At 39.2% G+C, this 15,334-nt stretch overlaps 1 protein-coding gene across 1 annotated transcript; it reads left to right on the top strand.

Moving 5' to 3' along the window:
- The first annotated feature begins 12,510 nt into the window (after window positions 1-12,510).
- On the top strand, window positions 12,511-13,491 carry LOC149317678 (mas-related G protein-coupled receptor member H-like). Its single transcript, XM_089518962.1, has one exon. It carries the CDS (start codon window positions 12,511-12,513, stop codon window positions 13,489-13,491), a length of 981 nt encoding a protein of 326 aa, XP_089375088.1.
- Window positions 13,492-15,334: the final 1,843 nt, after the last annotated feature.

The raw sequence follows: 15,334 nt of genomic DNA on the forward strand, positions 1-15,334 counted from the left end.
GCATAGGGGACAGGGCTGAACCCTGAGGGAAACCACAGGTCAAACTTTCCACAAATAACTTGTCTAACTAGTACAGAGCATTCAGCCCTAGGCAGAGAATGTATGAAAGTTGCTTCAGAAGTTGATTTGGAAAAAAACAAGGATACAAATATCTATATCATGATGAACTTCCCTACCAATCCATTTGCCAGAGCCCTATTAGAATTGGATCCATTATTCTCCTTGGCTTCTTCCTTGATCTTTCAAGATAAATAAAAACAAATTATTGAAATATGAAATATTTCATATTTTGGGCACCCCCAATACAGAGACTCCAGGGCAGGGGTAGGCAATCTTTTTGAGCCGGGGGCCGGGTTGCTGTCCCTCAGACAACTGGAGGGCCGAAGCCAAAAACTAAATAATTAAATAATTTTTAAAAAAATTAAATATATAAATAAACCAGGACAAATGTAGGACAAAATTTTCAAATGGAAGACGCTTTTTTTAAAAAAATGGAGGACATGCGAAAAAAAATTGCTAATTTTAAAAAAAATGTTAATATAAATGCATGTTTCTGAGGCTTCTATAGACAATTGCCCCCCAAAGGCCCCGGCGGCAATCGGCGGCAGGACTGGGCTGGGGCCGGTCCCAAGGCCTTGCCGGGCCGCATCCGGCCCGCGGGCCGCAGGTTGCCTACCCCTGCTCCAGGGAATGGTTTAAGAATGTTTAGCTTGGAAAAGAGAAGGTTAGAGGTGACATGTTATTCTTCTTCGTAGGACCATCATGTTGAAGGGATCAAGATTGTTTTCTGATGCTCCAAAGACTGGAATATAAACCAGTGGTTTCAAGTTACAAGCAAAGAGATCCCACCTAAGCATTAGGAAAAACCTCTTGACTGTAAGAGCTGTTCAACAGTGAGATAGACTGCATTTGGGGGTGGAAGGTGATCTTCCTTGGAGGCCTTTAAACAAATGTTAGATTCCAGTTCTCAGGAGTACTTTATTTGTGTATTCCTGCATGGTCAAGGGTTTAGATGGCCCTAGTGACCCTTTCTAATGCTAAGATTGTATATTTCTACACTCACAATTGCTGAGCCATATGATCAGGATTTTTTGTTTCTTCCCCTAGCACAATGATCCTATTTATCTCTGAATTATCAAGAAAGAAGAATGTGAGAGATAAACATCTGCAGTAAGAGCATTGCATTTGAGCTGGAGATTGACACTTTATTTCCAGAGCAATATTAGACCCATTAATAGTTATCCCAGAGATCACAGAGTGTAGTCTGATCCATTAACACAGGAAACATCAGGTTTCTTGAAAGCAAATTAGGGATGATTTTTTTTAAAAAAAAACACCTTACTGCATCTTCATAGCATGTTTCTTCCCATTGGACAAAATTAAGAGAGGTTTTTGAAATTATTTATTCTACACTTTCCCTCTCCACCAGGAATTGTGAGGCACTAAAATCATTTGTGAAAAAAATCTCCAGAAAAGCAACATTTTGCATATAAAATAGCTTAGCTTTGCAAAACACTCTGTTCTGTGCTCTTTTGTACAAAACAATAATATTAAAAGACCCACAGGTTTTTACACAAGTAACTTTTATGCAACTGATTCCCCAACTATCATGTCAAAAGTCTGAGAGAGGGCTGTTTGAGAGCTTGTGGACTGACTGACTGAATTAGGGCCCAGATATGACATTTTAGGAAAAAACAGATTATTTGGATAGCCAAAAAGACTTTTTTTGGGGGGGAGGCACATTTGCAAATGTGGGGATTTTTTTTTTAAAGAAACCCTCCCAAATTGGAAAAAATGTCATGTAATTAGAACAGAAAGTCACATAATCTCACTGAGAAGGAAGACTCCTTTGGAAATTATTCATGTTTGTATGTTTAAAAAAATGGTCTTTTAAACCTCGAAGGTAACGACTTAAAACATGGCTGGCATCTATATTTGTTTAGTAAGGACCAGAAAATAATCAAGGGCTTCTTAGATCATCCCATTAGGAAAGCACTTTTCGATGCGTGGGTGAAAATAAAGACAATGTTTTATAGGAAATTACCAATGTGGATATCAAGCCAAGAGGCATTTAGACATACACGGAACCAAAAGGGAAGATGGCTGACATACAACGATCTCATTAAAATAGAGAAAAAGGGAAAGATAAGACTAAAAGAGTGGAAGGAATTGGTAGAAGATGGGGCCAAATTGAACTGGTTCGAATACGCACAAATAAAAGCAAAATATAAGAAAGATGATAAGGAATATGGGATTGATACGGTAATAAATGAAATAGATGTAATATGGTGGAAAATCGGAAAAAAGAAGATAAGTAAATTTTATAATATACTCTTGAAAAGAGCCTTGGAAGGAGAAGTTATAAAAAGCAATATGGTGCGTTGGGCACAAGATTTTGGACGCCCAATCACATATGAAGCTTGGCAAAAATCCTGGGTAAAAACGAATAGGTTTACCGCCTCGCAAACTTTAAAAGAAAATCACTTCAAAATAATAAATAGGTGGTACCTTACTCCCGTAAAGATCAAAAGAATTTATAAATTAAGCGAACTGAAATGCTGGAGATGCAAAAAAAAAGAGGGATCGCTATTTCATATGTGGTGGGCCTGCAAAAAGATTAGTGATTTTTGGCACAAAATTCATTTAGAAATGCAGACCATCTTTAGTTGTAAGTTTGATTTTTTACCGGAACTATATTTGTTGAATATGCTGACTCATATTGATAAAGAAACAGAAAAGAAGTATTGGAGAGTGTTTCTATATTTGATAACGGCAGCAAGACTAATTATCGCACAAAATTGGAAGAGTAATAACCCTCTGAGTATAGAAAATTGGAGATTTAAAATACAAGAAATGAAAGAAATGGACAGGCTAACAAGATTATTAAATAGTAGACCAGAGGAGGACTGGAAACAAGAATGGAATCCGGTAATAAGGTATTGCGAAAAATCTTTTGAGATTAAAGAGGACTTATGAATATGTTAACAGTAGAGAAGTGAAAGAGAAGATATATGGTCAATAAATTAATGAGAACAAATGGCAAATAGAATAAGGGGAAACAATTGCCAACTTAAAAGGATTAAATATTTAGTAATTGGACAAATATAAATTGGCTTAAGGAAGAGGCCGCCTGTATTGTGTTTTATTGTGTTGTATTATATTATGCGAAAGTCGCGATTATATGCTGATATTTGTAGCTTAATTTCAGGTTTTTTTTTTCTTCTTCTTTGGTTTTTTTGTTTTTGTTTTTTGGTGTGTGTGTATATGTGCTGAAATAAGAAAATAAAATAAAATAAAATAAAAAAAAATGGTCAAGGAAGCAGCCAAGGAGAATAATGTATCCTGGTTTATAAGCATGTGGCTGATATACACACGCCCTTCAGAATTGTGGCACAGACACAAAAAAGTGCATTTGTGAATGAAAAAGAATTGAATTTTGCTGATGCAACAAGGTAAATATTGAGGGATTGACGGGGGGAATTGTGGAGTGGGTTACTAAGGCTCACATCTGACCAACAGCTCCTTGTGCTATTTTTCAGTTTCATCATTTGCTACTCTGCTCTGGCTGGTTCCTGCCTTTTCACTCCCTTCCGGGCCGAATGATGTCAGATGTATTAGTCATACATTTCTATAAAACATTATATAAAATATTCAAATACAGGTTCCTTTGCCTAAATTTCAAATCATAGAATCATAGAATCATAGAATCGTAAAGTTGGAAGAGACCACTAGGGCCATCCAGTCCAACCCCCTGCCATGCAGGAAATCCAAATCAAAGCATCCCTGACAGATGGCCATCCAGCCTCTGTTTAAAGACCTCCAAGGAAGGAGACTCTATCACCTTCCGAGGAAGTGCATTCCACTGTCGAACAGCCCTTACTGTCAGGAAGTTCCTCCTAATGTTCAGGTGGAATCTCTTTTCCTGTAGCTTGCATCCATTGTTCCGGGTCCTGTTCTCTGGAGCAGCAGAAAACAAGCTTGCTCCCTCTTCAATATGACATCCTTTCAAATATTTAAACAGGGCTATCATATCACCTCTTAACCTTCTTTTCTCCAGGCTAAACATCCCCAGCTCCCTAAGTCGTTCCTCATAGGGCATGGTTTCCAGACCCTTCACCATTTTTGTCACCCTCCTTTGGACACGCTCCAGTTTCTCAATGTCCTTTCTGAATTGTGGCGCCCAGAACTGGACACAATATTCTAGGTGGGGCCTGACCAGAGCAGAATACAGTGGCACTATTACTTCTCTTGATCTAGACACTATACTTCTATTGATGCAGCCTAAAATAGCATTGGCCTTTTTAGCTGCCGCATCACACTGTTCACTCATGTTCAACTTGTGGTCTACTTGGACTCCTAGATCCCTTTCACACGTAGTTTCATTCAGCCAGGTGTCCCCCATCCTATATCTGTGCATTTTATTTTTCCGCCCTAAGTGCAATACCTTACATTTCTCTGTGTTGAATTTCATTTTGTTAGCTTTGGCCCAGCTTTCTAGTCTATTCAGGTCATTTTGAATCTTGATCCTGTCCTCTGGGGTATTAGCTATTCCCCCTAATTTGGTGTCATCTGCAAATTTGATAAGTATGCTCCCAATTCTGTCATCCAGGTCATTGATAAAGATGTTGAATAGCACTGGGCCCAGGACAGAGCCCTGTGGGACCCCACTGGTCACTTCTCTCCAGGATGAAAAGGAGCCATTGTTGAGCACCCTTTGGGTTCGGCCGGTCAACCAATTACAGATCCATGTAACAGTTCCTTTGTCTAGCCCACATTTTACAAGCTTGTTTGCAAGTATGTCATGGGAAACCTTGTCAAAGGCCTTAGTGAAATCAAGATATACTATATCCACATGTTGAAAGCATTGTTAGATATTCTGTCCATTGGATCACAGGTTAAGAAAAAAATATCTTTTCAATGACAAAGTTTCCATTTTTGAGCAGTCAAAAGGGTGCAAAAATCCACTTCCAGTGGCCATTTCTTAATTTCCAAGAAACAGGTGAATAATTCAGAAGAACATGCATGTTTAAGAATATCAATGAACTTTCCAAAACCAAATTTATTCATGCGATTAAAGGTAAAGGTTTCCCCTTTACATGAAATGTCAAGTTGCAACTCACTGTAGAGTGTGGTGCTTATCTCCGTTACTAAGCCCAGGGAGCCAGTGTTGTTCAAAGATGACTCAACATGCCTGCACTGAATGCTGTTACCATCCCACCAAAGTGGTACTATTTATCTACTTGCATGTGCATGCTTTTAAACTGCTTGGTTGGCAGAAGCTAAGACTAATGACGGAAGCTCACTCCATGGGCCTCAAACTGTCATCCTTCTAACCTTATGATCATCAGAATCAGCCACTTAAATACTAAGCCACCATGTCCTGCATTCATGTGATTACTTCCTCCAAAAATGTAGCTATTACGGGACAACTCAAAAATATATGCATTAAAGAAGGATTAACAGTATCAGATTTCCAACAATTTGTTGATTTAGAAAGTCCTTTCTTGAATAAATGTTCTGGTGACCAATATACCCAAAAGGACAATTTCTACTAAATAAGACGTATTCAGAAACCTACAGCCATACAGTTATAGATGTTAAAACCATTGACTAGTCAGAATTGTATAACCAAATTCTCTATTCCATTCTTACTGTAAACCTTGCAGTCATATTTATTTGGAAATAACAGAAATGTGTGTGTTGTGTTGTGCTGTGCTGGTTTGGATACTTGATTGGCCTCAACTAATGTCCCTAATATTAAGGGTGCCTCAAATGCACGCTAAATCTGGGACTTTAGCAAATGTTTCAGTTGTAAACATTGTCATGTTTAAACAGCTCTTGCAAAATTAAAAAAGGCAAAATCTCAACACCAACAGCCTTATCGCATAAGGATCCTATCTTGTGACAATTGTGCTGTCTGCAAAAACACGATTGCTTTCTTACCTTGCACTGCTTTGGAATAATTGCAGGATTAAAGTGTTCATTTGAGCTAAGATGTTTTCATACACAGGGATATACAGTCTGCCAAATAGGCTGGCAGACTGTTGTCAAGCCAGGTATCACCCCTCCTATATCTATGCATTTCAAAAAAAATTTCTTTCCACATATAGTACATTGCATTTCTCCCAGTTGAAATTAATTTTGTTAATGACTTGTTTGATGGAATAGATGGCATGCTTATCAAATTGGCAGATGCCACCAAATTAGGAGAGGTAGCTGATACTCCACAGGACAGTACTCAAAATGATTTTAACAGATTTGAGAGCTGGACCAAAACTAACAAAATTAATTTCAACAGGAAGAAATGTAAGGTACTACATGTGGGAAGAAAAAAAATGAAATGCATAGATATAGGAGGGGGTGATACTTGGCTTGACAACAGAAAGGGATCTAGGCGTCTTAGTGGACCACAAGCTGAGCATGAATCAACAATGTGATGCAGCAGCTAATTATACTCTAAACTGCATTTATGATTTTATGATTCTCTGATTCATGCAAAGTCTTGTGTAGGGAGCATCTAAAATAGGAAATCATATTTGTTCCACTTATTTCTTTGAGTGCTTTATCACAAAACACAGCTGGACATGCCAGATAAGGCCTAGCACAGCAAAGCCACCAGTTACCTAGAAGTAATCTCTATAATCTGATGTACATTGTAGATACTCACTGACACCAGTCAAGTAATCCTGGCAGGAAGCTACTATTCATTATTACTGTATCCTTCTCAGAAACATAGGAAAATGGAGTCTCAGCCAATGTTAAGCACACTTAGAGTGAGCCCACTGAAGTGGATGGGACTACAGTGGGGATATGAGCAAAATCTGCCATTTAATCTGTAGAATTGGATTTGCCAGAATTGTGATGCCAGATGCCAAGGATTCACTCCCCTTGAAATGTATAGAGAAATATACATACATGCTGAAATAATAGCAATAAAGAACAACATCAACAGAACAGCTCTACTGAATGCTAGTATATTGAACCAATACCAAACTCACCAAAGTCAATAAATATGTATTAGGAAAAATCATACGAGTATCTCCAGTAAACATTTTTTACTTTCATGTTTTACCATTGCCTTAATCACACACAAATTGAAGATATATGAAATTATCTTCAATAAATAATATTTGGCATATTTGTCAGTTGGACTGGTCACAAAAAAAATCATTGGACAGTTTTGTTATGCTCAGTGGCAGTTATACTATTATAGCCATTATAGTCAGCATTTTAAGAAAGATCTTTATAAATCAGTTTTCAGATATTTTGAGTAGAAATATGTTTTCCTGGAGATTTGCTGGAATAATTTTTACTCCATTCTGGTTGAAGTCTAGGTTAATGGATTGCCAGTCACCTTCCATGAGAATCATTTAAAAATTCACAGGCCAGAATTCACAAATATTTTAGAAGATAAGAGGAGCATCAAAACTGGACATCAGCCTTGAAACAAGGAGAGGTTTGCAAAAGAAATAATAGGAGAAACCAAATTCTACAAAAGAATTAAAAAGTGGTAAGTACTCAAAGTGATCCATGTGGATTAACAAATGAAAACTCTTTCAGACTGGCAAAAAAAGGAGAGAGTTCTATTAATATAGGTCCTTTTCTTTTGCCAAATTTTACCAGTTGTTTTTGCTTCTTCTCTTACTTATTCCATTCTTTTTAGGCACTGCTTTTAACCATTTTTTTTTAAAAAAAATGTACACTAGCACTCTTCCAAATATGTTTAAAGCATGATGTGAGCTGTTGAAGTGTTCCTATGTTTTTATGAGCAAATTTACTTTTCTCTGGATTGTTTTAAAGGGCATTAGAATTATAATGCAAGAAAATAGTCCAGAACAACAAAAATGTCATTTGGATATTTCCATTACAAATCCCCAAACTCCCCTCCCACCCAAAAACCCCAACTAAACCCCTCTCTAAACATTTGGCCTATTGCGAAGAGATCCATCTAATTTTTACCTTTTACAGTCTCCCTTTTTTTTTTAACAACCACAAAAATCTCAGGTTGTGTGTGTGTTGCATTCATGATAAAAACTGCAAACTTTAAAATGGCCTTATAGAAAAAAAATATCAAACAAAACTTCATGCAATCCCTTCAGAATCTACAACATCCCCACAGTTTTGTAGGGGAGGTGCTTTAACCTGTTCTGGATAGGGTTGTACTCTCACAAATTTGGAGAAAAATACAAGTGGAAGCTGTGTTTAATATTTTGAAAAACAGAGGACTTGGCCATTACAAAAATAGAGGACTTGGTTTGGTTAATGCATCCTCTTTGTTACCTGGTAGTTGCAAATTACGTTGTGGCAATGCCTAGGGATCTTTGAGCTACATAGACTCCTTGGAATACTGGAGGGCTGCACTATGTACTCATCAAGTCTGAACTCTCCCTGGAAGCCAAGGCTTTTGTACTTTGGCCACATCACGAAAAGGCATAAATCATTAGAAAAGGTGCATGGCAGTAGAAAGAGAGGAAGACCACACACCAGATGGATAGACTCCATCAGGAAGATCACGGGTTTTAATTTGCTGGACCGAAGCAATGCAGTGGAGGGCAGGGGGTCTTGAAAATGTCTCATCCACAGAGTCACCATGAGTCATGGTTAACTTGAGGGCAGTTAACAACAAAACTGTGTACTGCAACCTCCTGCATCACCACCCTCTCTCAAAAATGAAGAGAGATGCACCCCAAAATGGTCAATTGATGTCTTCCAGCGTGACCAGCAGCTCAATTCTAGTTTGCCACATTTTCAGGTATTTTCATACACACATGTGCATGCGTGCACACACACACACACACACACACACCACTATTTAATTTCTATACAGGCCTTTTTTTAGGGAGGAGATGAAAAGGTAATCAAAGTCCCACTTCTGAAAAAGATCACATTTCATCCAAATTAGAAGGAGATTTCTGATTCTTCCTATCAAATGAAAAGGAATTAGGGGTGGGAAAATATTAGAAATATAAGAAAAATGACTGAAAACCCTGTTGTTTAAGTGTCAAGAAGCCTGACAGTCAGACTCCTGGACTGGTTATAACTGTCTTCATTCAGGATTTATTCTGTGCAAAATCCAAATATGGTTTTGCAAGGAAAACATACTTTTCTATGCAGGAAACAGTCTTTTCTGTACTGAAGTATTACTTTCTGTACAAAAAAGGCTGTTTTCATCGTAAAACAAACACATGCATGATTTGCACATAATAAATCCCAATAACAGCCTTTTCTGCACAGGAAACAGCCTGTGGTGATATTTCTTTGCAGAAAAGTCTGTTCCCTGCACAGAAATACCTGTACAATGGGAGTTTGGTATCTGTGGGGGATCTGTTCGCCCCCCCCCCCCACCGATACCAAAATCCACAGATGCTCAACTCCCGTTGTCCCAATGGTGATGCATACACATGGCTGTGCTGCCATAAGGGATAGCCCCTGTTGTACCCAATGGTGGACATGCACATGACTGTACCACCATTAAAGACAATGGGCTGGGGCTTACCTGAAGTCCCACTGTTGCTAATGGCAGTGTGGCTATATGTATGCACCACCACTGACATCTGCGGATGCTGAAATCCATGGATACCAAGTCCATGAATAGCGAGGCCCCACTGTACATGGTGACTTTTCTTTCCTTTTGTGCTCAGGAATGGCTGCATTCTGTGCAAAACACTCACATGTGAATTTACACTGGCCTAAAGTAGACGGGCAGGAAAGAGCTGCCTCTGGTGCTCTGGCTGCTATCAGGCTGTGATTGATCCAGGACTGTGGTGACCGCATGGCCCGCTCTCAAAGTAGGCCACCACCATGGTCCCAGAGCCAACAGCCAGCAGGAACAAATTAAATCCACTTCTGGAAGGGCTGGCTTTTGCTGGTTCGGTGTAGCCTTGCTTCAGTGTCCAGCATAATGGGGGCATACATCATCTGAACACCACATCCCAGAAGTGGCCGGAAGCTGCTTCTTTTGGGTTATCTGTTTCAGAGGACAGGATCAAAATTCAAAACAACCTGAATAGACTAGAAACCTGGGCCAAAGCTTACAAAATGAAATTCAACATGGAGAAATGTAAGGTACTGCTGTGGTGATCCCTGGGGCAATGAGTCCTGTGCGTGGCTCTTACTCCCAGGGAATCCCTTAAAACTTCCCTTCTAGGATCTCCTAGTCTCCATTCCCACTCCCTGCTGAGCTGAATGAGACCCCTTGAGGTCCTATATCTCGCTGTCACCACTCAGTGATTTTTCCAACCAACCTACGTTTCCCCTAAGCACACACTGAGACTTGCTAGGGATCTCTAGATTCCTTCCTTGCTAGCTTACAGTAACCAGTAAACCGAGCTTAAGACGCATGTACAGGAGCAGAGACAGACAGCAGATACTTTTTAAATAAAGATGTTTATTTTAAAGAAATAGCATAGGATAGGAAGGTATCCTTCGTGCAAAGCCCCCTTGCCTTGCAGGTATAGAAAGCATAGTTACAAAGATGTTCATTTCAGGCAAGCTATTAGATAAACATAACAAAACCTAAGCGCACTAACTAACACATTTCCTAGCTACTCACACAGTGATGGGATTTGCAGTCCGTGTTGAGTTCTTGGATGCAGGGAGTTGGCTTCTTGCCAACTCCACCTGCATTCCTGAGACGGTTCCCCAGCTGCCCAGAGAACAAAGAAACATCTGGTTTCCCCCAAGAGGAGGGAGGAAGAGACAAAGAACCACATGGCCCCCAAGGACCTTGTAAATGTTTTCCATGGAATGTTCTTGAATCTCGCGGTCCTACTCTCTGATTGGTCAGTTAGACCTTACATCAGCTATGATGTCACAGCTCATTAGCATGTGATGTCAGCTCTCATTAGCATGGACCTCCCCCTAGATTAACCCTTTGTAGTTCAGGAGAAGTCCCCAAAGGACTGGAGGGCCCAGTCATTACAACTCCACTTAGGGCGGAAAAATGAAATGCATAGATATAGGATGGGGGACACCTGGCTGAATGAAACTACATGTGAAAGGGATCTAGAAGTCCAAGTAGACCCCAAGTTGAACATGAGTCAACAGTCTGATGCGGCAGCTAAAAGGTTTAATGCAATTTTAGGCTGCATCAATAAAAGTATAGTGTCTAGATCAAGAGAAGTAATAGTGCCACTGTACTCTGCTTTGGTCAGGCCCCACCTGGAATATTGTGTCCAGTTCTGGGCACCACAATTCAGAAAGGACATTGAGAAACAGGAGCGTGTCCAGAGGAGGGCAACTAAAATGGGGAAGGGCTGGAAACCATGTCCTATGAGGAACGACTTAGGGAGCTGGGGGTGTTTATCCTGGAGAAGCAAAGGTTAAGAGGTGATATGATAGCCCTATTTAAATACTTGAAGGAGTGTCATATTGAGGAAGGAACAAGCTTGTTTTCTGCTGCTCTAGAGAACAGGACCCAGAACAATGGATGCAAGCTACAGGAAAAGAGATTCCACCTCAACATTAGGAGGAACTTCCTGACAAGTTAGGGCTGTTCGACAGTGAAACAAACTCCCTCAAAGTGTAGTGGAGTCTCCTTCTTTGGAGGTCTTTAAACAGAGGCTTGATGGTCATCTGTCAGGGATGCTTTGATTGAGAGTTCCTGCATGGCAGGACATTGGACTGGATGGCCCTTGTGGTCTCTTCCAACTCTATGATTCTATGATTCTAGGCTGTATAAAAGGATCCAAATTGAAAGAGGGAACTGGGCATAAAAATACTTTGTGAAAAGGAGATTTATTTGTTGATTTTTTGTCATAGGATTTATTAACTGAGGCATTTCAGTAGCAATAGTCTGACTGGACCTACCTTCTGATTATTACCTAGCATTAGGCAGCTTTATGCATTCACATACAAAAGATCTTACACAATCTTGGACACCAAAAGATCTTGCATTATGATGAATTTTAAACCCAAAGATCTAGAAAGTGGTTAGAATATTCTCCCAGTGGCAAAGAGGAAAGATCATCTGCAACAACAAATGCTCATCAGAACAGATTTCTTACAGTGGTGGCAGCTCCATTTTATGTTTCATTTTGGTGAGCCATTTTATCTTAAAAGGCTAATATTCAAACATTTTTACTACAAGTCTCACATTGGCTTTCTTAGAGGCTTTGCGGGAATAAATATTCCTTCCTGTCTGTTGTCTAGCTAAAAAAACCATGCATGATGCAATAGAGTCAAATATATATATATATATATATATATATATATATATATATATAAAGCTAAATATGTCATGCCTTCTAGAGACTTCATCCTATATACTGTAACATCACACATTGTTGTGGCCATGAGGGCAATAGTATTTCAGGTGAACAGGGAGTAAGATGCAACAGATAATAAAACAGTCTGGTTCACCTCTTTTTAAATTAGTCACTTTTTAAATTACTTCACAAGCCAAACAACACCTAACTGAAATATCCACATAAGGAAAGTGATGGTTTCTCTATCTGTTTTGCTCTAGGAGACATCTCTGCTCCAAAAGAAACAATAATTCAGATATCGAATATGGTGACAACTTTCAATTTGTCAGTGTTATCTTCATTGGATGCCAGAATGGATGATAATGGAACACACAACAGCACTATATTCCACCCCAACAGCAGTAACAATCCAGAATTTAACATATCTAGAATGATAGGATTGCTTTTAACAAGCACCATCATTCTTCTTAGTTGCCTCCTTGGATTTTGGGGGAATGGACTCGTCATATGGCTTCTTGGGTTTTGCATTAAGAGGAATCCCTTCACCACCTACATTTTGAACCTCTCAATTGCTGACTTTGGGGTGCTTACAGCTCTAGCTGGTTATATTATAAGTTGTATTTTTTATTGGTTTTATGATATTGACACTGTTTTTCTCATAGTATCATTTGAGGCCTTCTTCCTATTCACATTCACCACTAGTCAGTTTTTACTGACAGCCATCAGCATCGACAGGTGTGTGTGTCTCTTCTTCCCACTTTGGCATCGATGCCACCGGCCCTCACATTTATCCACCACTGTTTGTGTCATCATATGGATCCTCAGCTTCCTCCTTTCTGCTACCTTCTTTGCACTATCATTCAAGAAGTGGTATGACATAAAATTGTACCAGTTTGTCCTGAATGCCCTACTTTTCACTCCCGTCATGTCAGTCTCCACCATCACTATGTTAATTAAAATCTGCTTATTATCAAAACCTTATAAGCGAAGAAAGCCTTTAACAGCCATTTTGCTTAGTCTTCTCTTCTTCCTCCTCTTTGCTTTTCCATTAAATGCTGTTCTGTCTCTCTTCCTTAAGGTCCTTCATATTAATATGTATGCCGTTGCATATGGCTATATATGTGCCTCTCTAAACAGCAGTATTAACCCTCTGATCTACTTCCTTGTAGGCAGAAAGAAAAGAGGTCGATCTAGGGAGAGAATAAAGAAAATATTTGAGGAAATGTTCAAAGAGGAGGAGAACTGTATAGAGGAGGTGGATCCACCAGAAGAAACTAAGTTATGATCTCCATAATAGAGCCTTAGTATTGTAGATTTAATTATGCATATTCCGTCCCACCTTTTAATCAAATAGATTGGTTCATCCTAAAGTAATGGTTGCCCACAACAATTTTCCTATTCAAAGATATAGCCATGTGAGTCTGTATCAGCATACAAAGGAATGCTACAGGATTCTTTTGTGAACAGTTTCCATAGTATGAGATGTACAGAAATGATCTTTTATTGCTGTTGAAGAGACAAGATAGATGACACTGCAAGAGGCTTTGACATGGGAGTGAAAGAGTTTTTGTAGCATAAAATATCTATTTCTTTCTTGGAACATGTGATCCCTAAAGCTCCCAGGAAGACTTAAGGCCAAAAAAGAAAAAGAAGAAAAGAAAAGAAAAAGAAAAAGAAAAAAAATGTGTAATAATTTAAAGACACAAGCTGGTATTCCCCATCACAATTATGGATATGTAACCCAGAGTTACTTACCCATAACTGCTTCATATTCATGAACCCTCCATACTCCTGATTGTGGCACTATTGCCACAGTTGTAACAGTTCTAACCTACTTTATCAGGCACCACCTGCTCAGAGGGAAGGAGGTGAATTCTGTTGCGATCAAGATGCATGTTAGTGACATTTCCACACACGCACCACCAGCAAGAAACACTAAAACAACCCAAAACACACCCCTGTCACCATTCCTCATTACAACCTTGCTTGCTGGTGGGAGGATGCTGGAAACAATATACCCAATGTCTGCCAGAGTTGACCCGTTTCTCTTGGAGCAGCTGCCACATTGTAAAGTAGGTTGGGGGAATGGGGTTGAGCCCAGAATTGCTGTTTAGTGAAATATACATAATAATAATAACAATAGTAATAACAAATTGTGTATCTTTGGCGTGGTACAGACTGGCCTTTTGCACCGTGCTGGAGCCAATTTTAGGGTTAGGAAGCATGCACCAACCACATGCTCCCTAACCCTAGTATGTGTGGGGGCCACCATGATTGCACGGCCCCGCCCACACATCGCATGCATCGGTGATGTCACAGCTGCACAGCATCCAAATGGTGCTGTGCAGCTGCAATGCCACTGCCCCGTCCTACGGCACTTTGCTGCATTGCAGCTGCACTGCAAACAGAAGCTGCTTCTAAGTGCTCCTTTTTATGCTGCACAGCGGTATTGCACCATTTGGATGCTGCGGTAACTCTGCACAGCAAAGTGAGGCGACCCCAGCCCATCTTTTGCCGGTGGTATGTACCTCCCTTTTCCCACCTTTCCTCAAGACTTGAGGAGGGGTACAACATGATAAAATGCAAAACACAATTAACCAACAGTTAAAATACAGTACTATAACCAATCTTTCTTATAACAATCGATGTTTCCTTCTCATATTATGATTGTTAATTTATCCATCTCCAGTAGTTCATATATTTACCAGTTATAAATTATCTCTCTAAAAATGAGAGAAAAAAGTGTAATTGCTTTTAAGGATTAGAAATTTATACTTAGGTTGTTTTTGTGGGAAAAGAAAAGGTGAAATATGAATGTTCTACAGTTGGTATAAGAGTAGGGGCATGATAACGATGAATGAATTTAAGAATTTAATAATATTAATAAAGAAAGATTGGTTATAATGAAATATATATACACACACACACACACACACACACACACACACACATATAGAAATGGATATTAAAAAGAAAAATAAGACAGTCAAATATTTAATAATATTTTATTCACAGTAAAGGAAGGGAAGTCACTTTTAAATGTATAGTCGTATTTATCTAGAGAATAATAATAATAATACTTTATTATTATATACCGCTATTCCTTTTTCAAGATCATAGCGGTATAC

The sequence above is a fragment of the Sceloporus occidentalis genome, unplaced genomic scaffold (genome assembly GCF_023333645.1).
Source record: "Sceloporus occidentalis isolate IW3139 unplaced genomic scaffold, rSceOcc1.0.p SCAF_3, whole genome shotgun sequence".
In the NCBI taxonomy this organism is placed as follows: Eukaryota; Metazoa; Chordata; class Lepidosauria; order Squamata; family Phrynosomatidae; genus Sceloporus; species Sceloporus occidentalis.

Coding starts and splice junctions, on each gene's coding strand:
- LOC149317678 (XM_089518962.1), top strand. CDS start 12,511: ATGGTGACAACTTTCAATTTGTCAGTGTTATCTTCATTGGATGCCAGA.